This window comes from Acomys minous, assembly GCF_964271855.1.
Source record: "Acomys minous genome assembly, chromosome: 15".
Classification (NCBI taxonomy): Eukaryota; Metazoa; Chordata; class Mammalia; order Rodentia; family Muridae; genus Acomys; species Acomys minous.
This window is the reverse complement of record NC_140497.1, coordinates 47,611,939-47,636,543: the sequence shown is the minus strand read 5'-3', so window position 1 is coordinate 47,636,543 and position 24,605 is coordinate 47,611,939. Positions and strand designations below refer to the sequence as shown.

The following is a 24,605-nucleotide window of genomic DNA, read 5'->3' as shown; positions in this document are numbered from 1 at the left end:
TGCATTGGTAGATTAACCTGCCACTCTGCCTTGCCAAATAGTGTTTGTGGAATTAATTAATTAAGCTGATCTTTCAGCTGATTGGCTCTTATTAGAGTAGTGATTGTTCAAAAGTGATACAGTGCGAGTCCTTCAATTCTGTAAGCAAAGGAAAATGCCTTAAAACTAGAAGGAAAAGAGAAATTGTGTGCATTTCCTCCTGCTGCTGTTTATCTTGTGTGTTTCGTTGTGGTTTGGGACAGGGTCTGGATATACATGGCCTCGGCTGGCCTGGGATTGCTGATCCTTCTGCCTCTGTCTCCTAAGTGCTTGGGTTTCAGGCCTAAAATGCCATTCCCTGCTACATAATACTGATAAACTTACTGTCTTTATGCAATTGGCTTGTTTAAAATAATGTAGAGTGGGAAGGAGCTTTTTTTGAAGGGTTTTTTTTTTTTTTTTTAATCTGGGCCAAAGGATAGTCTTATGTTAAACTGTTGAAATGATAAATACTCGAGTGGCAGAGACCACACCAAGATAAATGACTTCTCTGTGAAATGTTCCAGAGCAGTTACCCCAAGTCCCCTTAAAAGGGCCAAGTACATTGGAAAATGCCTTCTCGGCAGCAGGGATCACTCTAGTAAAGACAGGTGTTACCTGTCCCAGACAGCTGGAACAGTCCATAAACACCAGCTCTCCTTTATATGGTCTGGTCTCGGCATTCTTACGCCTTTGGCTCTTACTTGTGCTGTGAGAACACAGCTCTCAGGGTAGTCTGTCTGCAGCGCACAGACTCCCTCTGTCGCCAGAAGCTGTTCATCTGCAGTCGTGCAACTTGGCTGCGCTGCTCAGGCCTCGTGACAACGGGAGACCACGTGTGTGCACAGTTCACGCACGAGAGTTTAGCTGTCCTCCGCTTTGTCTTCCAGGCGGCTTCAGAAGCCAGCGGTTCTGTTTCTCAGGCCCAAAGCTTTCTTAACAAAATTGTCCTGAGCTTGGCTTTTCGCATGGCATCTGATTTCAGATGGTGTGCCGCACGTATTCTCAACCCAGGAGAGACGTGAAGATAGAGCATATATTCCTTCATCACAGAGCCATCCGGGTGTGTGTTCTATGATGAACAAAACAGCCACAGTGAGGAAGAGACCATTTAAGAATACAAATAATCAGTGTGACAGATGCTTGCAGGGCAATGGGATAGACTTAGGGACATGTTTCCAAGGGGACATTCAGGTGATGCCATAACTGGAAATAAAGTCTATATAGGAAACCCAGAAAACTATGAGTACTTTTGTTAAAGGACTGCATGGTACTAAGAACTGAATTCTAAGTCATAATTCATATGACTCTATTGGTGCCTTGAGCAAGTTTGCTTCTTGCCTTCTGCCTCTTCCCTTCTCCCTAAATCTCAGGATTATGTCACAGTGACTAGACAAAAGTTAAAGATGTCACAGTTTTTTACTTATTTACTTAATGTTTAACTCTAGTGCACAGGTGCAAAATTTGACTGAACTAGATGGACCCGGAAACAGGGGTTTTGTTGGGTAGGATATTTTCCTCTGCAAATATCAGAAGACTCAGTTACAAGGAGATGAAATACACAGGGTTTGCTGACTTACAAAACAAGGCTGGGATGGGACAGCATATTTCTATAAAAAGGGACGTTTCTCCCAGTATGTCTCCTCTTAGAGATGGGAACACACGACCTTCTCACCCCATATCCATTACTCACCCCTCAGAGGCCCATGAACATCACCTACCTCTACTAAATCAACTGATATCTAGAAGAATAAAACAACAACAAATTCTCAGATTGGCTTAGAGCTGGCATCAGTAGTAAGAGATTTCGTCTCTAAGCACTCAGGATAAACACCCAACAGAATCAGGAATGGAACATTCAAGAAGGAAGCTAAGAAGCGTGGATGATAAGGAAAAGTGTCTGCTGGAAGACTAGGTGCACAGCCCCCAGGATACCCGACATCGGCCCCAAGCATAGGGCGTGGTGCTGTTACACGAACCTCACATTTTCTGCTTGCACACTTCAGGCTTATTCTGATCCCGGCAAGGTTAAACAGAGCCATAAGAGATCAGAAGTTGGTAAGCCCATCACTTCTTACCTTAGTAAACAATGCTGTCAGGTGGGTGATGCTTCAACACATTTGCAGGGAGCTTTCTATTATTATTTATAAGTACCCTATTGTGGGGCTGGAGAGATGGCTCAGTGGTTAAGAGCACTGCCTGCTCTTCCAAAGGACCCGGGTTCAATTCCCAGCATTCACATGGCAGCTCACAACTGTCTGTAACTCCAAGATCTGACACCCTCACACCAATGCACATAAATTAAAACTAAATAAAAAGTATTTTTTAAAAAGTACCATATTGTAAAACATATATAATTTGTATATGTATATTAATAATTTATTAGTAGTAAACCCAAACATCCATTTCCTGTCCCTTTGAAATCACTATTGTCACTTTTCACCAGCTGCATACACTGACTGTCCCTTGAGCTAACCACTACCATGGATTTCTGAGTTGATATTTCTCTTCTTTTGATAGTTCAGCGGTGTGTGTATGTCGCCCTGAGTTTGTTTATCCAACATTCACTTGTATTGGAATCACCCCAGGAAGTTATTAAATACAGACTGCTGGGCTCCGGCCCATAGTTTCTGCTTCTATTGAATCAAGTTTGGGATAAGTTTGCAGATCTGCCACTAACAGCTCCTCGGGGTCATGGTGATCCCTTGGTCCATACACTCAGAGAGCTGCTGCCCCTAGCAACTTTTCCTCTTTATAAATGGAAGTACTATATGCATTCTGTGACTTGCTTTATTTTTTTTAACTCAAAATTCAACCATATTGAATAGGGTAATGAAAGTACCATTCATTTTCCCTTTACATAGTGTTCCATCTCTCATTGATTTCTACCCACTGAGGTGATCAGGGTAGAGACAGAGAACTGAGCAGCAGTTTGCTTAGGACATCATCAGGAGACACCTATCCAGCACGCATCTTTGGTGCCCCCTGGTGGACAATCTGGGAATTGCTGTGGTCCTTGGCAAGAATGTTCCTACTTACACCACCTACGATGGGTCACACTCAAAATGCAGACACACTTAAGAATTCTATGTAGAATGCACCTTGTGTGGTATGTATAAAATGTATAGTCACATGAAGCATTTTCATATTTTTAGAGTACTGTATTGTCCAGGCTGGTTTTGAACTTGCTATGTAGCTAAGAATGACTGAACTCCTGCCCCTCTGGCCTCCACCTCCTGAGTGCTGGGACGACAGGCATTACAGACCCAGTTTTATCTCTGTGCTGAGTATAGAGCCCAGGCTTTTGTGCGTGCTAGGCAAATTCCCTACCAAATGAGCCTACATCCCTATATCTTGGCCCCATGTATTCCTGCATTGCTCATAATGACGCAAGTCTTACCACCGAATACACTGAACTATGAAGGACTAGGAAAAAAGTTAAATCATTAGAGAAATTTGTCCTTTATAGATCCTCTTACCATTCACAAGTTGCGTTCATTTTTATATATTGTATATGTATTTAATAAGCAACTTTAAGGAACATGCCCAAGATCAAGCCTGAGTCTGTTTAAGCCTGACTGTAAGCTGCATCACTTTTTCACTTCACGATATTCCTCCTAGAGTTGAAACACAGCCCTTCCCTGTCCGTGGCGTTTCCCTAGCCATTGAAGATGCTCCATCACGGGCATCTGAACCCTTCTCCCTGAACTGGTTCTTGTTAGTATTTCCTGAACTCCCAAGAAAGCATCTTCATACGCGTGGCTATAGATGCTTTTAAAAGATAAACTACAAACGGCGTCTTGCTACAGTGGGGCTCTCTCTTTGTGGGGCTTGAACGCTGACTTGGACCTGTGTATATGCGTCCAGCAGTTGACTGTGCTGCCTGGTGTTTTCTGTGCAGGGGATTTCCAAAGAAGGGCAGTAGAACAGCTAGAATCGCCTCGGATGAAGAGATTCAAGGCACCAAGGATGCCGTCATCCAAGACCTGGAACGGAAGCTTCGCTTTAAGGAGGACCTTCTGAACAACGGCCAGCCGGTAATGGTGGAAGCGGAGCTTAAACTCCGAATCCAGCTCCCTGCTGACCACACCTCCTCCCCTGCTTCACTCAGGCTCACGTTCATAAGACTTTGCCCATCAGACTGTTTCATTCTCTCTGAATCTCAGCATCCCTCTTAGTGAGTAGGAGAGAGAAAAGGACTGGCAGCAGCTAGAGGTGAAGCCACAGCAAATGATTAATGATGCTGCTATAAAGGATGTGCAGAGATTCCATCCTAGTCAGGTGGCTCCTCGGAAGGAAGTAGCAAGGTGGTCTGGAGTAGCTGGTACCCAGAAGCAGTGAACACGAATGAAAGGCTCTCATCCAGAGTAACCTGGGCTAGTAAGACCTCGGTTGAGGTTCGGTCCTATCCTCCCTGACTGATTAGACACTGCTCCCCATCACCTCACAATTAGGCCCGTCCCATCATCTTGTTCCAAGTTTTAAAGCAATACTACTACACTTGGTAACAAAACCTACTTAACGCTTTAAGGCTGTGGGTTATCGACTGTATCCATCAACCTGATGAGAAATAGATGGCTCGTCCACTACTTAAATATTCCACAGCTGTGTTTGGTAGCTTGCTTACGCTTTTCTCATCATCTTAGAGTTTTTGTGCTTTTTTAAAGATTTATTTATTTATTATGTATTCAGCGCTCTGCTTGCGTGTATGTCTGCATACCAGAAGTGGGCACCAGATCTCATTATAGATGGTTGTAAGCGACCATGTTGTTCCTGGGAATTGAACTCAGGACTTTTGGAAGAGCAGCCAGTGCTCTTAACTTCTGAGCCATCTCTCCAGCCCCTCATCTTAGAGTTTTTAAAGAGCTGGAAGAAACTAACAAATCAGGTAGCCTGAACATAGAAGAGTCTTTTCTGTCTTCTACCATGAAATACCAGAAAAATAAGCTTGGTTCTTCATGGGACGGAGCCTCCGTATAAAACCATCTCAGGTGCCTTTTCAGAACAGAAACACTTTAGCTTTCTGGGATTTTTTTTTTTTTTAATTGTGAAACATTGATACAAATGTGGTTGAGCCCTGTTTAACTGGCAAGTTGGAGAACAGGATCAGATGCTGACTCTAATGATTAAGGGCTCCTGGCCTAAGAATGACTGAGGTTCTAGTGGGCTTTGTGATATGCGCCTCACTGGGTCCTGAGGCTCTGCACACGAGGGACGACACACTTCCCCACCCGTCATTGCACATATGCTGGAAACTTCCCTGCTTCTGTCAAAAAAAAAAAAAGCCTGTGGAAGATTAAAGCAGATGCATATGGGAAATTTTTTTTTCTAGCCAGGTGAGGGCATCGCTCCAACTCTCCCCAGCATAAACTTTTTTTATTCAAGTATTTCTTATGGATGAGGATTCTCTTGGGCTAAAAATAAAACTTCTATAAGCTACAACTCAACCATATTATTGATATTATTTGGCTTGTACATATTTCGTAACTCATATATGTATACATTATTTATATTTATCTGTTTAGCAATAAGTACACATTCACAGTCAGCTTCCTCAGTCCCACGTTTGATAGTTTAGGAAAGAAAATTGAAGTTCCTTTTTTTTTTTTTTAAAAAAGGGATTCTCGAATGAGTTGTTCATACTATTACATAATATTCTATTACTTATTTTGGCTTCTATGGACAAGGGCGTGTGTTTCCACACGGCACAGTGGCATAGAAACCAAACCGAAGCAAGGTTGGCTGCGAAGGGACATCTTGGTGAAGGTGTAGGTGTCCAGTCTCTGTTTCTGCCTATGAGGAACAGGCCTGGCACTAAGGATGATAAAATTCTCCACTGGAACATTAGGAAGACTGGGCATGGTGGAGCACGCCTTTAATCCCAGCACTTAGGAGGCAGAGGCAGGCAGATCGCTGTGAGTTCAAGGCCAGCCTGGTCTACAAAGTGAGTCCAGGAGAGCCAAGGCTACACAGAGAAACCCTGTCTCAAAAAAAGAAAGAAAAAGAAAGAAAGGAAGAAAGAAAGAAAGAAAGAAAGGAAGAAAATTAAACTCCCTCATGTTAGCAAGCTTGATAAAACAAGCCATTTTGCATAATTGCACTGGACAGAATCATCCAGACATGCTCTTCTTGTCCCCTGACATTTCTTTAGCAAATGAAATAATTTCAACCTTAGGGCTATTTGGCACTTGATCTGTTTCACTTCCCAGTTTCAGCTGGGACGAGAGCTAGCAATTACTGGAAACTGTAAATTCACCCAACATATTTTTCTGATTAGAGAATGTCAAAGAGCGTTTGTGTTGACATTCAGAAAGTTTGACAGTTCATCTGAAAGAATGCTGCTTATACTTTTGTAATTTTTTAGATTCTACCCTACTAACTATTGCTTGTTTCTAATTGGTCACTTGTTTGACAATGCCCCTAAAGGGATTTGCAGTCTCTAAAGTTCCTCTCAGAACCGTAATTCTAAGGCATATAGGACCAACATTCAAGTATAAGAATTATACCAGCAAACAAAACTGCTGGCATGCTACACATAGGAATAGCCTGGCAGAATGGTACCCATGTACTGCTACAAGCAGGAACAGCATGGTCTTCCCGCCCCCCCAGTAGCCAAGCGGTGCGCATCTGGGATGGAGGATGCAGGAAGCTGGCTTGGCCCAGCAGAATGGTACCCATCGACTGCTAGAGGCAGCAACAGCATGGTCCCGCCCCCTCCCCCCCAAATGGCCAAGCAGTGCGCATCTGGGATGGAGGATGCAGGACGCTGCCTTTGGCACGGACTTGTCATTACATTAGCCATGTGTAGCCACTCTTTGTGGGTTGCATTTGCTTCAAGTTGCTCACACTGCACAGCAGCCGCGGCAGTGTTCTTGGAGGCCCAAAGTGGCCTCAAACTCCCATGTGCTCCTGCTGGTTGGGCACAGTCTGTGCGACTGATGGGTTTGCTTCTGCCAGCAACGCCAGCTCTTCCTCTCAGAGCTCCATTTGCTGCCCTTTTGAGCAGCTGTCACTGGCTGGGACCGACATGGATGTTCTGAAGCCCGTGAAAGCTTTTGAAAAGAACATCTCCTTTAAGCCTTCCTCTGCTGTTTTAAACACATCCTTTTTCCTCTGTTCCCCATCCCTAAGGATAAAGACGACACAGCTGTCGTATGTGGTCTTAGCCTTGTCGTTTATCATTCACTTGGATCTGGGTCCTATCAGGCGGTAGCTGCCAGAGTTAGTTATCTCGTCTCCCAACACTGGATTAGAGTGCACGGAGCAGGAGCCGGAGAGAAAAGCCAACCTAAACGAAGCCAGGAAAAGAAACAGACGCTTTAGGATACAACTAAAGAGAAGCCCGTTACAGAAAAACGTCCAACCCTGTTTTATGTTTTGATTCTTCTTCCATAAGCAATGCGTAATTGTGATTTCCCCTTAATTTTGTATTCGTGTGACTTACGGTGTGCAGAGGCTAACATATGAGGAACGAATGGCTCGCCGCCTGCTGGGTGCCGACAGCGCAAATGTCTTCAACATCCAGGAGCCCGAAGAAACAACAGCCAATCAGGTACTGCGTTGCTCCCAACTTCCTGAGAAACAGTCACCATTCCGCCCACTCTCCCCCCCACACTCTTATGGACTCTAGTCCTGGGATCAATTGTGTGACAAAAAAGCGGGCAAGTCACAGAAAGGCAGCACTGCTGTCCTGTCGACTTCATCAGCGGCACTCCCTGGGCAGACTCCTGACACTGCTGAGTGATTACTAGACGCTCTCAATGAGCTGATCGATATTATTGATATTGATCGGCGTGTTTTCCTTTCTGGGATCTCTGTGTTTTTCAAACTGTCCTATCCTTTAATGCAAAATGATATTGTACGAATGGCTACTTTTCACCCGTGCTTATAAATGCCACATAATGCTCTTACTGTTAACCAAAGCTAGAAAGGGGAGCCTCTGTCCTCTTTTGCATAGGTGACCATAAAACACTAGCCAGCAGAGATCTCAGTGGCTAGCTTACGCCTCCGATACTACCAAAAAGAGGTCATTTGTGTGTCTGCTGTAATCTGCTTTAGAGTTCTATTAATCCCCGTTAGCATTTGTAGATGTAGTCTCAGATGAAAGCCGAAGAGGCCCACCAAAGCTTTAAAGCAGGCCTTTAGTTTGAGTGACGTCTCCTCCCTTCCCCTGTCCTTGAGAGCAGGTTTCCTTCAGTCTGGAAGTTTCACTGGGCTCCATCTTTGGCACCGCACACATTCATTCAAAGGAAACTAGAAATCCCGCCATGTCTGCCTGCCGGTCCTCACTTCCTGTTTTCTGCCCTTACAGGACGTTGGGGCTCCTCGGGCTTCTGTGGGGGGACCTCTGGATGGTCAAAAGGTTAAGCTCTGTCCTTCTTCTCTGTCCAGTCTCCCACTGTACCTACCTTCTGCCCTTCCTATTGTGTCTGTGCGTCCGTCCTTACTGCCCTGCAGCAGTTATAAATACTGTGCAACTTTTCGTGTATTAACAGATGAGTGTATTTGCTGCAATGTGTCTTGTCTTACCATTTAGCTACAGACTTGACTTTAATTCTATCAGGAGTAAACACACTAAACTATGAGGCATGGAAAGGGTTTCATTTGTTAGCTACCCTCCTGGAGTGAGGCAATACATTTGGTAGGCCTTAAATGAAACAAGACAACCTATGGTGTGTGGTTTTTATAATTTTATTCAGACTGCTGTATTCTTTTCCTCAAGCCAATAAACTTTCTTGGGGTTGTGTACCTTTTTAAAGAAAAAAAGCATAATTAGTCTCTTAAGGTAGCATGGCAGTCCATACCTATAATCCCAGCCTTTAGAAAGCTGAAGCAGCCGAGTAACTGAGCTTGAGGCCAGCCTAGGTTACACAGCAAGATCCTGTCTCAAAGTAAAACAACGCAAAGGTTTCCTACTTAATATGACCCAGGGAATCGGCGATGGTGGGCTGTCCTGCGTTCACAGTAACTTGCAGGCAGGAAGCGGCAGGCTCCACCCAATACTGGCATGCATTGGTAGAGCACTGCTGTCACTTTTGGTTTTAAGTGAGGTTATGGCTGTCCTATCAGCCTTGCTTTTGCTTAGGAGATGAACTAATAGCTGCAGATTTAGGAGGGCGCTCCTATGCCGTATGTGTATTGTGTGTCTACAAAGAAGTAAGAGGAGAAAAACATGGCACCACCTTCCCCTTGTTCATTCGAGAAAATTCTGTGCACCATTTCAGCCGCCTGTCCCCATGCACCTGTAGCCTTCTGAGGGGTGTGCCACCCACACCAGTTTTTACCCTATAAAAGAGACCAGTGTGTCTCTTTCTTAGGAGTTTAGAATAGATAGCCTTTCCTTTTTTAAAAACTGCTCCTCCACCATTTTCAAAAATGGTAGTGGGTGTTTGGTTGGTTATTTATTTGTGGTGGTGGTGGTTTTGAGGGGAGGGGATCAGGACTTGAAGGTGATTTTAAAATATGTAACCTCAATTCGAGATGTTTTCTGCTTTCTTGTGAAATTGTATTGAGCCCAGATCATGGTGCACTGTAAAAATACCTCACCTTCCCATGTTCTGTTAGTGAGTGAGGGGGCTGTTAGCCAGGAGATGCTGACGTGGACCCTCTGTGTCTGGCCCAGGAGTACAGAGTCTCCAGCTGTGAGCAGAGGCTGATAAGTGAGATAGAGTACAGGCTGGAGCGCTCGCCAGTGGATGAGTCTGGAGATGAGGTGCAGGATGCCGATGGGCCTGTGGAGAATGCAGCAGCACCCTTCTTTGAGACGAAGCTGAAACATTACAAGATCTTTGAGGGGATGCCCGTGACTTTCACATGTCGAGTGGCTGGGAATCCAAAGCCGAAGGTAAGGAAAACACATCACTCTCCAGACATCACTGTGATTAAAAAAAAAAGGCAATGGAAGATGAAGAATTGCTCTAGTTGCACCTTTGCACCATCAGGAATAATCAAATCTCATGATTAGGAGGGATGATGCTTCCTTAGCAATTTAATTGTAGATCAGCTGAAAGTTAATGTAACTCTAGCTTAATAATTCTTGGGAATTCTGGCTTACTGCATAGTATTGTTTTTATGAGTTAGATCCAATTTTTAAAAAACATAAGAGTTAGAAAGCAGGGTGTGGGGGGATAGAGGACCCAAGTTCAATTCCCAGCACCCACATCGTAGCTCACAACTGTCTGTAACTCCAAGATTTTACACTCTCACACAGACATACATGCACACAAAACACTAATACACAGTAAAAATAAGAAACAAAAATAAGAAAGAAAGAAAGAAAGAAAGAAAGAAAGAAAGAAAGAAAGAAAGAAAGAAAGAAAGTCGGGTGTGGTGGACCTAGGTTTGCTTCCCAGCAGCCACATCAGGTGGCTCTCAGCCAAACTCCTGCTCCAGGAGACCTATGCCCTCTTCTGGCCTCTACAAGTGCACAGATGCATGCACGCACACACACACACACACACACACACACACACACCTTTTTAAAACTAAATGAAATTGAGTTTGCTGTTACCTGAGTTTATTGCTCAAAAGTCCGTCTCCTGCAAAGGTACTTGGTTTAGCATTCTGCCACGCCCTCTGCAGAGCGGGCAGCTGTGGATTGAACGGTGAGAGTACACACACCGTCTTCCTCCTGCTTCTCTTCCACAGATCTATTGGTTTAAGGATGGGAAGCAGATTTCTCCAAAGAGCGATCACTACACCATTCAGAGAGACCTTGACGGGACCTGCTCTCTCCACACCACAGCCTCCACCCTCGACGATGACGGCAACTACACGGTCATGGCTGCCAACCCTCAGGTGAGAACAGATGGAGGCCTGGGCTCCGCGTCGGGCCTTGGATTGGGTACAGGAACTGCCACGTTAATAGGTGAAGTGGTGCTTTTCTTCTTAATCCATGAAACCATTTCCCACATCTTGTAACCATCTCTCTGAATGCCAGGAAATGTCTTTGTTTTGCAAGCATCTATTTCATCACGAATTCCTATCGGAGTGATCCTGGCACATACACACATTCCTTCTGCAAGTACTATCAAGGGTTTCTTACAGTGGAGGGAGGACAAAGCTTGGAGATAGAAAATAACCCTGTAAGAGAATAAACTGTATAATTTAATAGAGTTAAGCACAAGAAAATAACCCAGGGAAAACAAGATGCAGACCGGGCAGTGGCATGCACATATAAACTATCTAAAAAGAAAAATGCATGTACAACATCAACGGAAACCTTGGTCTAGAATTTAAGCTGTCAGTATATTTACCTATGACAGTGTCTATGCATAAATTCAGAATTTGTTTGTGCCAAAATTGTTTTCCTTATATTGATCATGGATTTCGGGTCAGAAAAGCAGTTGTTTCTTAGAATTTAATAACTAGCCAGGCATCATACTCTCTACTCAAACCTATAGATTCCATTTCCCATACAGCACTATTCTTGGAACAGAGGACACAGAAAATGAATAGGAGATTATTTTGTGCCTTAAGAGCTCAGCGTGTAACAAGTTATTTTCCATAAGTCCACAGACATATATAAGTCACATATTTAAAAGAGGGGGGCTGAAATGAATGAGTTTATTATATAATTCATAAAGGAAGTCATATTTTAAAATTCCAATCCATTTATATCGGTCCGTGTTTCATTACTTTAAAAGATATCGTTAGACGGTATTTTAGGTATGGTCAGAGTGAATCAGAGTCAGGCTTGGCTCGTTTTAACATGGAAGACGATGATATTTTAGCATAACTTGAAGACTTGAAAGTTTCTGCACTATTTTTCCTATCCATATACCAGTCTCTTTATAAAGGTATGTGTGTGCACTATGAAAATTAGACAGAAATAAGTTATCCAGATAATCAGATTATATATGAGCACAGCAACCTCTTCACCGTTGTCAGAAAGCGTCTCTATTAACACTCCTTCTTGAGGGTCTAATCTTGTCACTAATGACCACGTGACCACCATCCTGGAAAAAAGTCAGAATCCTAACCATTATTAAAAGGGGATGCAATGATGGCTCAGAGAGCAAATCATCTGTTGTGCAGGCACAAGGACCTGAGTTCAGATCCCCAGCACCCACATAAAAGCCGGATTGTGAAGGCACCCCGCATGGACAGGGCAGACACAGGCAGATCTGTGGAGCTTGCTGTCACTCTAGCCCAGTCATGGAGTCTCAGAGTCAGTGAGAGACTCTGTCTCAAAAAGTAAGCTAGAGAGTGATTGAGGAAGACCTCTCTCTCTCTCTCTCTCTCTCTCTCTCTCTCTCTCTCTCTCTCTCTCTCTCACTCTCTCTCTCTCTCTCTGTCTCTCTCTGTCTCTTTCTCTCACACACACACACCCCACAGGCATGATAGTTACACCCTAATGCTTCTGTACCTGTTTGGTGTGATTGCAAACAGAAGTAGAACTTGTCCCTTTTTTCTTGTTCTTTGTATATTTCCCCTACTATTAACAAATTTCAACTGTCAGTTTTCTAACTGCTTTTTTTTTTTTTAATTTGGAGAACTCAGCAAAATCCAGACTCTTTCATTGGGTTCTCTATCCCACTTTTCCTCTCGGAAGGTTGGCAGTGTTTATAGGGCATCCGCGCTCCTAAGTACTTGCCAGAACTGGCTCCTGCTATTAATTTCGATGCGTTTTCCTAGCATGTTTGAAATTGTTAGTGGAATACGCTGTTTTATAGAACAAAAGGATGCAGATGTGAAACTGCAATTGAATCTTCTTCTAGCTCTCTTCCAAATGATGAGTGTGCACGAAGGCGCTGTAAACAAGGGAAGGCACAGAGCTTAAGATACCAGCCAGCCTCAAGGGTCAGTGTGTCCGGTTACAGAAACTGTTTTGACAAACTGTCCTGCAGTCACTAGCTAAAGAGAGACACTAAAGACTGAGTCAATATACACCGCATACCTATAATATCATATTACACTCATAAATACGTATAATTACCATTTTTTCGGTTAAAAAATATAATCTTACCCAAATCCTGTGTATAAACTGCAGCCCTCTCTTGCCTCTGCCCCACTGTACACATAGGAAAGGAGTGAGGGAAGGGAAGCAGAAGAAAGACACAGCCAGACAGTGTCTGAGAGGAGCTGGGGCTATGCTCCAGCACCTGGCAGCTCTGAGTACATGCTGGCTCTGCCATTCGTCAGCCATGGCCTTCAGGAAGTAGGCCACCTCTCAGTTTCCTCCTATGGAAAACAATAATAATAACAATAACAATAATAATAATAACAATAATGTGGATTTATATAGTACATGTAAAAACACTTAGTTTACTTGACATACAGTGTACATTCTTTAAATGCTAGATGTTACAATTATGCCATTATTGTTACAAATTCCCCTATCGTAAGACACTGCCTGACACTTGGCAGGGCTTGTGGAACCAAGTTGTCAACAGTTAGTTCTAGAGAGGTCCACCCCACATTACTGTTGGAGAGCGAGCAAGCCGATTGGGATGGGATTTGTAAGAAAGTTGCTGCTGTGTGGTCTTTTGACCTCCTGCTGTTCTTTTTATCACCCCCCGTGGGAAAGAAGTGGGGCATCCCATGCAGCTGTGCCACAGCCACCACAGCTGTGAACAAGAAACAGAGCCACACCCACAACACAGCTGATGCTGCGGGCCACACAGGAGCTGGGAAGCTGCTCCTCTCAGCAAGCCCAGCGCCAAGAGACAATTGAAAAGAACAATGCCTTCCCTCATTCTAAGGGCCGGGACCTCTGCCTTATCAGCCCCCAGGCTAAGCCCCCAAGATCAGTCACCTCTTTAATTCTCACCTACTACCCTTTGGGAAAAAATAGAGATGGTAGAAGTGGGCCAGATGACATCAGCAAACCAAAATCCCAGCCCTCCCACTCCTGTATCCCTCCCACCATGATTTAAGCCAAGGGTGATTATAATGAACGCTCTGGGTCGACCAGAAGGAGCAAAATACTAGGGTCACATCCTTAGACCGCTGCCTACAGATCTGAGTCTCAAACTGTACGCAATGTGTTTTCTTTCATTAAGAGACGGACCTAAGACTCTCCTTTTCTGTGTCAGGGAAGAGAAGCCAGGGGAAGCTGGATCTGAGACAGAACCCCATCCCACATCCGTTCAGTCCACTGTTCAGTCTACACCAAAGGGGTGCGCTCATAAAAGAAGTCTGCGGAAATCCCCCAAGTGGACACCTAGGTTGTGTCGATGTGTGAGCGGACTGGAGAAACCGTGATGTTTTGGCAGGAGTTCCTCATCATGTTGCCCGGTTGATAAAAACCCTTCTCTTCATCCTGGGTCATGAGGAGCAGGCGTATCCCTGTCCAGGTGTTCCAGATTTAGGTCTTGTGAATCACGTCTAGATAATGACATTAATTTCCCTGCACAGTAAGAAAAAGTGGCAACTGAAACCAGAGCAAGTGACCAGCCATTTTTCTCCCTATGCTTGGGCAGCCCTGACCTTCTGTGGCTGCAGATACTTGAGAAGTAATTACCCAGCCACAAGCACATAACCTTACTGTATATTGAACTGTCGTCATGGTCTTATAATTTGCGAGTTTTCAATGATTTAGAAGAATGCCCTCAATAGACACGGAGAGAAAATCGGAACAAAAAGCGAACTCTCTCAGGAAACATTTACTCTCTGAAGCAGTAAGTATGGTGGCCAACACTGTCGCCAGCTCTCTGCTGCCCTGGTGGCCTTTAGTTTCCTCCATCTTTTTTTTTTCTTTTTTTTTCCTAATTTTGAAAGCATTTGGGGTTAAAGTGGAAGCAGCTCACAGTGTGTAGCCTACATGACGGGAAGCGGCCAAGAGGAGGAAGAACGGATCAGAATGGAAAAATTAGTTCAGTAACATGACAGAGCAGCCAGGGCTTTCCTGAGCTGTGGAAATAGTTACAGGAGGCAGCCAAGGAAGAAGGGGACACCGGGAACACAGGAAGACACTGATGTTCAGAGGATGTTTTAAAACATGATAGTTTCCCGCCTGGATGACTCTTTGGGGGAGTAAGAAGCAAGCTCAATATTGTTAGCTACCTCCAAATTGTACTTGGGATGCAACACACAGCTCTAAACCCATGCCAACTGGGCCATGTGCTTACGCTCCATGTGGACGGCTCAAGGATTTCATCAGAGACCAGAGCGATCACACAGCTTAGCATGACTGTGCAGCACTCCACCAGTCACTGCCAATTCGAAGATCACAGAAACTGTTTGTTTCAGACTTTAAGCCTGTCTTCAAGATGCAGCTGAATCTAAACAGGAGTGTTTTGCTGTGTTTTGTTGCGTTGCTAGGTTACCTGAGGTTTGAGGAGGCTGTTTTGCAGTTTGGTGTTTCCTCCAATTGCCTGATGTACACAAGTGGCCGCCTTTTACAAAGGCTCGTTCGTGTGCCACAAGTGAAGCTCATAAACTACGAAACATAAATGTTATTTTCACATCATGTAAATAACTGGCCTCGCGTGACGAGGCATCAAGTAACCTCTACAAGCTGGATGTTTCGCACAGAATCACATAAGCAGTTCAGACTGCTTGCTTGTGCTGTAACTTTAAACTCAGTGAGTTTTTGTTTCTGCTTAAAATAGATGTAACCCAAAGCTGAGTTAAATGCAGAAAATTAGGATGTTGGTTGTGTGTATGTTAGCATCCAGTCTTAGCCTAGGATTTACTTAGGCATTCACCGCACAATCATTCCGTGAGTTAATAAATCAGACGGAAATCTGAAAGTTAAAACCAAGTATAATACTGTGTCCTTGAGCCCCCTTCTGGTGACTGCTGTCTGGGGTTGGCTGGACTATCTAGAGGATTAAAGTCAGTCGGTGCTGGTTCCGCATGAGCAGCCTCTTAATGAGATGTTCAGACCTCATGCCCAAACTTCCTTGTGATGTGCACTGGGGGCATCTTCACAACGGTGTCGCTGAACTCCACATTTGCTATTTTTCTTTTCTTTAAACTTTTATTTTATGTGCATTGGTGTTTTGCCTGCAAGTATGTTTATGTGAGTATGTCTGTAACTCCAGATCTTGGAGTTACAGACAGTTCTGAGCTGCCATGTGGGTGCTGGGATTTGAACTCAGGTCCTCTGGAAGAGCAGTCAGTGCCCTTAACCACTGAGCCATCTCTCCAGCCCTCCACGTTTGTTTTTCAAAGGAAAAAGTTGAAAGGATATAACATCTCAGCAACATACTACAATATTTTATTACATTAAATACTGACTGTGTGTGTGTGTGTGTGTGTGTGTGTGTGTGTGTGTGTGTGCTGTGAGAGGACAGCTTGTGAGAATCACTTTCTCCTCCCAGCACGTGGGTCCCAGGGATCAAATCCGGTTGTTGGCTTGGCAGCAGTTGACTTACCCCCTGAGCCATCTCACTGATGCAGTAATATATTTAGCCCAGTAACAGCAAAGACATCAAACATATAATCCCACCTTGCGAAGATCAAGCCCTCCCACTTATATGCAGAAGTGAAGGTTCTATATGTGGAGAAAATTTTAAATGGTAGCCGTTTCCTTTTTACACTTAATCCTCACAGAATCTTTGTATATATGTGTATACCTTTATGTATCCTTAGATTGCCCAAAGTTGTACAAGAAAATCAGAAATCGAATTGATGTTAAGAGGATTTTTTTTTAAAGCAAATCATATTTGCTTTCCCAAAGTCAAGGTTACAATGCAATTTTAATTCATATTCTGATCTCTATGACCATCTGACTACATAAATGACTGGCGAATATAAACTACTCATGTGTCCTAGGCTTCACACCACAGGGAGGGTGTGTTAATTTACACGCATTCTACCATCGAATCAGCATCGCACATGTCAGTGCACCTGAAGCTGTCAGTGGAACACAAAATACACACTTTCCCGTGCTTGACCTCAGAGGGGAACCGTAGATTTGATATGTTCATCTGTTAAAGCTCTAGCATGATCTATCGGCGGGGTATTTAACGGAGAAGAATCTCCTAAGTAACTCATTGATTTTTTTTTTCCGGTGTGAGTATAAAGGGTTTTGATGAGATTAACTTCCCGATTCCTAGCTATCCTAGACATGCTCAAATGTTTGCTGAGAGCTCGTTGTGAGCACCTGTGTGCAGCCTCGGCTTCAGACACACTTCATCTAATGGGAAAACAGTCCTCCGTCCTAATGCTGTACTCAGCTCTCCTCAGAGGCTTTCAGGAAAGAGCTCTGACCTCATAGCAAGTGTGGAGTGCTGGACACAGTCACTTGTCTAGTAGTAGGCGACTGCTGCATGTCGTTGTCGTCACACTCTCCGCTTGCTACACAGTAATTCCAGCTCTTCTCCGGTCCACGTTACATCCCGGGTGCCTGCCTTTTCTGCGTCCCTAAGGAAGCCATGCCTTGGAAAGCCTGGAAAAACCAGGTTGACCAGATTTCTGCTCATTAAATCCCACTGTGGATTTCTTGCCATGATATCCTGTCTTGTTTCTTTGGGAGTCTGTCCCTGCCCGCTCTCAGCTGGAACGCGAGTCTTCAAAGCTCACTGCTGCGTTGCCTGTCTATATTGGCATCTTATTCCAAGGGTCTCTCGTTCATGCCAAGCTAGAATTCCTGAAGCCAAATCATCGATGGCGTGTCTCTCTTGCTGTTTCTTTGTGGCCAGCGTCGGAAGCTAGAGGCAGATCTGCTCATTCTGAAAAGTGGGAGAGGAATTCACTGATGTCTTTACCTGTGATTAATAATGATGAGAAAGACCGAACAAACTACAGAGTAATGTCCAGGGACTTATTCTTGTCATCTGGGTCCCCTAAGGACCGCATGTGTCTACCTAAAGCTTATCGAGTTCACAGTTGACAAACTTCAGAGATAAATACAACTTTTGATTGGCTAACCCACTATCATGTGACCCACGTGTTCTGGGTATATTCAGTTGTTCCTGCAATTTAAATCGCACACTTTGTGTTTCTTTTCAGACACCGCAATGAGATATTGTCACGATGCTCGCCTTGTCCCATGCACTCTCCTTACAGGGTGGTCATTCTTACCATGCCGGCATCCCTTAGTACATGACTTGGACAAAGCGACAACGCCAACTGTTAATGAATATATTACTGAGAAGATCTGACAGAAAACTAAAACTATCTAATTCTGATCTCAGAATCGGCCACAATAAGTAGATATTTGACTGTGAAAATAGAAATCATAACAGGAAAACATCCTCCCGTTCTATTTTACAATTGGTCTCCGTGTGTCAGGAAAACCTTATTTGGCAGATTAGTGAGGGGTGGACTTTTAGAGGCTATCCTAAATAAAAACAGACTCTGGTTACCAGAATTCTTTCAGCAAATAGTTTCACTGAGGCGCTTGGGTGCATGACCATAAAGTAATGTCTTACAGAGAACGAGATTCAAGACTTGCCAACGGGTTTGCACAGCACATAATGTCTTCTTCCGATGTCTCTGACAGGGTCGCGTCAGTTGCACAGGACGGCTAATGGTGCAGGCTGTCAACCAGAGAGGCCGCAGTCCTCGCTCTCCCTCAGGCCACCCTCATGCCAGAAGGTATTTCAGATGTTCATTCCCGGCTGTCCTGGGTGTTGTTTCTCATTCATTTCTGCCTGGAAACTCATTGCCCCCACACTCACAGTATGACAATGAACGTAGATGTCCAGTGTGTGGCATCGTGAGCATGCCCCTTAGCATTTTAGAAATAGGAGGGAACAAATATATATATGAGCACTAGTTTGTTAACTAGGACATGATTTATAAAATATGTGAAAGTCAAGATCCAGGACCTTTACATGCCACGGGAACATGAAAGTAGCAGCCAGTGGAACACGAGTGTTCAAAACCAAGACTAAACCAACAGCTGTGTGGGCTGGCAATTATATGCTTCTTAAAATCGGCCAGCTTGCTAAGTGTACAATATAGAGTGCTCAGTTCAAAGCATAGCCACAGTGAGACCGTAAGTCTTAATTGGTGAATTCATCATGAGATCCCAAGTACTCTAGCGAGCAGGCACTGGAAGCCATTTCTTAATAATATATTTGAATTGTAAAAGGACTATGGTAGGGCAGCCGGCCTGCGAGTGTGTGTTCATGCTTAGCTATATTGTAGACACAGCATCCTGAAATAGCCCTGGCTGTAAACCACAGGCCTCTGGTGGAGAGATAGGCAGAAAAAGTAGGTAAGCGTTGAACAAGTGGTGCCCAGTAACACAGCGACTACCAAGGAGCACTTCCTTCTGATGCTCCCTGTGGCAGGACCGGCTCCCGGGAACCCAGATCTCTATCTGTGGCTGTGAACAACACGTCAGGAAGGTGCCCGTCACTCTCAGTCCTTCTCTTCCACTTTTTTTCAGTAAGTAGGGTGCACCTAAACTTTCCCACATCAGTGGCTCCCCAAGGCATGTTTTCATGCATTGCATCTGTGTTTCAACGATGGGAAACAGCTGGCCGTTGTTGGCCTGACACAGCTGAAAGCCTTATTTGCTCTGTTCTTCTTTTTCTAGTTAAATGGCGTATTTTTTTCTTCTTCTTCTTCTTCTTCTTCAGTCCTGAGGACTGAACCTAAGGCCTCATGCACCTGAGGCAAGCGCTCTTCCGCCGAGCTACAGCCACACCCTCCGCTTTTAAACTCAATCTTCCTAGTGATTTCTGACAATTCGCACTCAACATCTTGCTTGGTTTCTCACTATTACTTTTCAGTTCTGAGGGGTCCTCACCACCCTCTGAAGCAGAAAATAAGCCCTTTAGCATACAGACAAACTGATGTGAAATTAGATGTGCCTAAGAAGGTAGTTTGTTTTACTGAGGAAAATAAAAAGGAAATTTGATGAGAAATACATTAAATTTTTATAAAGTCAGAAATTATAATTAGCTACAAAATTAAAATCACACTGAAAAGTTAATATTCATTTCTATTGGAAAAAATTTGTTGGTGTTTTTTTTTAATGATCAAAAGCTGCTATTACTTCTAATATAAGCTTTAAAAACATCTAGGTAAAAAAAATCCTCAAATATGGTAACTCCCTTCTCCATTTCTGTTTTGTGATTTGTATTTGCTTGTCTCATTTTTGGTGTGTAGTTTTTCCCTGGGGCGAGTGGTGAGGGTGGTGGTGGTGATCAGGCAAGGACTTACCTCTCCTGGAATAACTACCGTGCATGTTGGATTTATCCGCCTACCGCATCTCTTATCCCAAGGCCCCGCTCTCGATCACGGGACAGCGCAGATGAAAACGAGCCCATTCAGGAGCGATTCTTCAGACCTCACTTCCTGCAGGCTCCCGGGGATCTGACTGTGCAGGAAGGCAAGCTCTGCAGGATGGACTGCAAAGTAAGTGTGTCCTACCTGCCGCGGCTGCTTTGCTTCCATCTCTCCTGTGGCGCACAAGATGACCCCAGCGCAAGCGAAACGGACTCCAAGCGTACATACAGTTATAATCATAATTTTCTTTACTTTTAAACTTATATTAAATGTGTTTGCTCTGAACTCTATGCCAAACTTCATGTAATCAATCACTGAGCCATACTTACTGCCCCTCCCGGGCGATGCTTACTGCCCCCTCCCCCAATCTTGTAGCAACAGTAAGTATGATGAATGTCTCTTACATCCCAATTATCACCTGATCATCATGATTACTCTGTGCTGTAGAATTAACTTATTCCTCCCACTTCGCTGTATTACTTGTTTTATATATATAGCAGTTTTTATTGGTTAACTTTATTTTAAATTAGCTTACATGCCAACAGATTTCCTTACAGCATTTTCGAACATACTTAGTTTCGGTTAGTTCCCATCCCCACTCCTCCCCTTACCTACCTGGCTCTCTGTTCCCACTGTACGTTCCTTCTCCTGCCAGTATCTCCACATTTCACCTTCTGGCATTTGGGTGTTACTGTCTTAAGCTTTGGCTCTTACATGCAGATAAGTTTTTAAACCAGCACATGGCTCCATCTGCTGGTTCTCTCTGGGACTGCAGAACCTGAATAATTGCTTGTAGAGTTTGGTAAAGAGGTTTGGAAAAGTTGTGTTAATGGCTTGGGCGCCTGTAATCCCAGCACTCAGGAGACAGAGGCAGGTGGATCTCTGTGAGTTCAAGGCCAGCCTGGTCTACAAAGGGAGTCAAGGACATCCAAGCCTACACAGAGAAACCCTGTCTTGAAAAACCCATAATAATAATGAGGAGGAGGGGGAGGAGAAGGAGGAGGAGGAGGAGGAGGAGGAGGAGGAGGAGGAGGAGGAGGAGGAAGAAGAAGAAGAAGAAGAAGAAGAAGAAGAAGAAGAAGAAGAAGAAGAAGAAGAAGAAGAAGAAGAAGAAGAAGAAGAAGAAGAAGTTGTAGTTCATGGCTCACAGCAAACTCTTAGGTGGAGCTTGGGAAATCCTATGGAAGAGGAAGGGTTGTAGGAGCCAGAAGGATCGAGGACACCAGGAGGACATGTCCCACAGAATCAACTAAGGAGGGCTCACAGGGATCAGAGAGACTGAAGGGACAATCATGAGCCCTGTATGGGTCTGAGCTAGGTCCTCTGCATATATGATTGTGTAGCTGATCTTGTGAGGCTCCTAACAGTGAGAATGGGGTTGTCTTTGACTCGTTTGCCTGCTTTTGGGACCCTTTGTCCTCCTCCTGGCTTGGCCCATCCAGCCTCGCTATGAAGGTATGTGCCTAGGTCAATTATAACTTGTTATACTACGGTCAGTTCATATACCTGGGAGGCCTGCTCATTTCTGAAGGGAAATGGAGGGGTGGATGTGGTGGGGAGGGGGGGTATGGGGGAGGTTGGGAAGAGTGGAGAGAGGGGAAACTGCAGTCAAGGTGTAATATATGAGAGAAGAAAACATTTCAAAGGTGAGCTTCATGGATAGTCACATACCACAACTATGTGAGGCAAAGGAAAATCATGCATTTTGGTGTTTCTAGAGCGAGGCCATAGCTGCAGCCTTAATTAGTTGTGAAAACATCACTCTTGCAGATGCAAGGGCAAGAAATTATGATCCATTAATCAGGATGAAAAAGAACATGGGTTTGAGAGAGGATTTGCCAGTGACCACAAGACATTTCTGTGGTAGAAATGGGACGGCCATCTGTGTCTCCTCATTCTTAGTCAGGGGTCAAGGGACTTTAGCTCAATCCTAAAAATTTACTTTGAAGTAATCTAATTTTTTGATTACTCTTTTTTTTTTTAAAGTAATATAGGCCTCAAAGAACACGCAGAAAAGAATAAATATGTTTTTAAAAATAATTTATTTTCTAATGTACTACATCTTACAGTATAAAACACAAGTTGAATTTCAATGCATTTACTTACTTTTAATCAAGAATTAACATATGAGGGGGGCCAGGCCTGGTGGCTCATGCCTTTGGTCCCAATTGGAAGGTAGATCTCTGTGAGTTTGAGGCTAGCCTGATCTACATGAGCTCCAGGACAAGCAGTGCTACATAGCATGACCCTATCACAAATAAACACACAAACATAGCATAACCCTGTCACAAATATACAGACATACATACAAAATTTTTTGGTTTTGTTTTTGAGACAGGGTTTCTCTGTGTAGCCTTGGCTGTCCTGGACTCACTTTGTAGACCAGGCTGGCCTCAAATTCACATTGATCTGCCTGCCTCTGCCTCCCGAGTGCTAGCATTAAAGGCATGTGTCACCACCACGCCTGGCTCCATTCAAAGAAATTTTAACATTCACATGGTAGGGGCCTGGGAACAGGACTCAGCCTGGAAAGTGTCTGTGCTCACACATGAGGAGTTGCATTCAGATTTCCCCAACACCCACATAGAAAGCTGGTGCTCTGTGACCCACTTCTGGTGGGGCAGGTAGACACAGGGAACCCCCAGAGCTCATCCGCCAGGCAACCCAGGCAACCCAGGCAGCCAATGAGCTCTGAGTTCAGCAAGACATCCTATCCCAAAAATGAAGTGGAATTCCATCACTCAGGAAGCAGAGGCAGGTGGATCGCTGTGAGTTCGAAGCCAGCCTGGTCTACAAAGTGAGTCCAGGACAGCCAAGGCTACATAGAGAAACCCTGTCTCAGAAAAACAAATAAACAACAACAACAAAAAAACCCCAAAAACAAAAAACCAAAGGAAACAAGCAAAAAAAAAATTGAAGTGGAAAACTATAGACCAGATACTGACCTCTGGCTTCCACATACATGAGCACACGCATCCACACAGACACCACACTCAAGAATTCATATATTAGAACTACTGCATGATCTAGCTAGACATGGACCTACAGGAAACGCAATCACTAATTAGAGACATCTGCACTCACATCTCTCACAGTATCCAAATACAGAATTAATTTGTTTTCCACAACAGATAAGCAGATTTAAATATACACCTGCGGAAGGTACATTGAAAGATGAAATTCCATCACTCACGAAAGCATCTGGGACATCATGTTAAATGAAACGACTCGGGTACAGAAAGACAAGCACTGCATGACCTCACTTACCTGTCACTCACATGTAGAATCTAGAGCAGCTCAGCAGTGGAGGAATTAAATGGTCTTACTGAGGGCTGGCGCAGCAGGACTGGGAAGCTGCCAGTCACAGTTATGAACGTCATTCACACAGGGGACAGATGTTCAAGAAACCCATTGCTCAGCATCGTGGTTGTTAACAGCCCAGCAAATACATGAAGATGACTGACGGGAGGCCGGAAATGTTCTTGCCGCATTAAATTAAAAAAAAAAAAAGCACGTGAGACAATGAATTGTTGCTTAGCTCAATTTCATCCCTCTACAATGAGTGCATATTCTAGAACATCGTGTATGCAGAATATACAAACTAAAAATTTTTTATTTGCCTGTTTTTAATTTTAGAAGAATTCTTAAATATAACCTATATGGTGGCATTTCTAGTCAACAAAGGAAATTATGATATGCAGAGATTGTTATCAATTTCCTATTTAAAAACAAAATTGTGGACCAGGCGTGGTCTCACACACCTTTACTCCCCAGCCCTCAGATGGCAGAGACAGGTGGATCTTCCGGAGTCCCAGGCCAGCCTGGCCTACACAGGGACACCTAGGCCAGTTAGCATTACACAGGCAGGCCCTGTTTCAGGAAGGAAGGAAGGAAGGAAGGAAGGAAGGAAGGAAGGAAGGAAGAAGAGTGCCAGGTGTGGTGGCACACACCTTTAATCCCAGCACTCAGGAGGCAGAGGCAAATGGATTGCTGTAAGTTCGAGGCCAGCCTGGTCTACAAAGTGAGTCCAGGACAGCCAAACTACACAGAGAAGCCTTGTCTCAAAAAAAAAAAAAAAAGAAAGAAAGAAAGGAAAATGTGTATTTTTTTAAATGTACACTGCATTACATAGAGGTAAAATTACAGCAAGTCTGATACTAATTTTAAAACATAAGCATGCAGTGAGAGTGGGTGTGAGTAATGCACTGATGCATAGGACCCTGATACTTACTGCTTATTGCTCTAGGCAGCAACATAAATGTCCCTTCATCTCTGCCTTTAAAAAGATATTGAGAATTAAAATAGTCACTATTTGAATTCACTCTCATGATCTGACCTGGCTAAAGAAACGATGAAAGCCACTGAGTGTGGTGGCACAAGCCTGTAATCCCAGCACTAAGAGGGCAGCACAGGAGGATGGCAGGGTCAGAGTCACGCTTGGCTACACAGTAAGT

The 24,605-nt window shown here is 44.1% G+C and overlaps 1 protein-coding gene across 6 annotated transcripts in view; it reads left to right on the top strand.

Annotated features, from left to right (window-relative positions):
- Positions 1 to 24,605, top strand: part of PALLD (palladin, cytoskeletal associated protein) — a 400,257-nt gene that overhangs the window by 367,256 nt on the left and 8,396 nt on the right. For all 6 annotated transcript variants that reach the window (XM_084759530.1, XM_084759531.1, XM_084759534.1 and 3 more), the window contains 6 exons: positions 3,920 to 4,055; positions 7,472 to 7,570; positions 9,641 to 9,862; positions 10,666 to 10,815; positions 18,413 to 18,507; positions 20,148 to 20,280. In XM_084759530.1, coding sequence (XP_084615656.1) covers positions 3,920 to 4,055; positions 7,472 to 7,570; positions 9,641 to 9,862; positions 10,666 to 10,815; positions 18,413 to 18,507; positions 20,148 to 20,280 — 835 coding nt within the window. The remainder of the gene's footprint in view (positions 1 to 3,919; positions 4,056 to 7,471; positions 7,571 to 9,640; positions 9,863 to 10,665; positions 10,816 to 18,412; positions 18,508 to 20,147; positions 20,281 to 24,605) is intronic.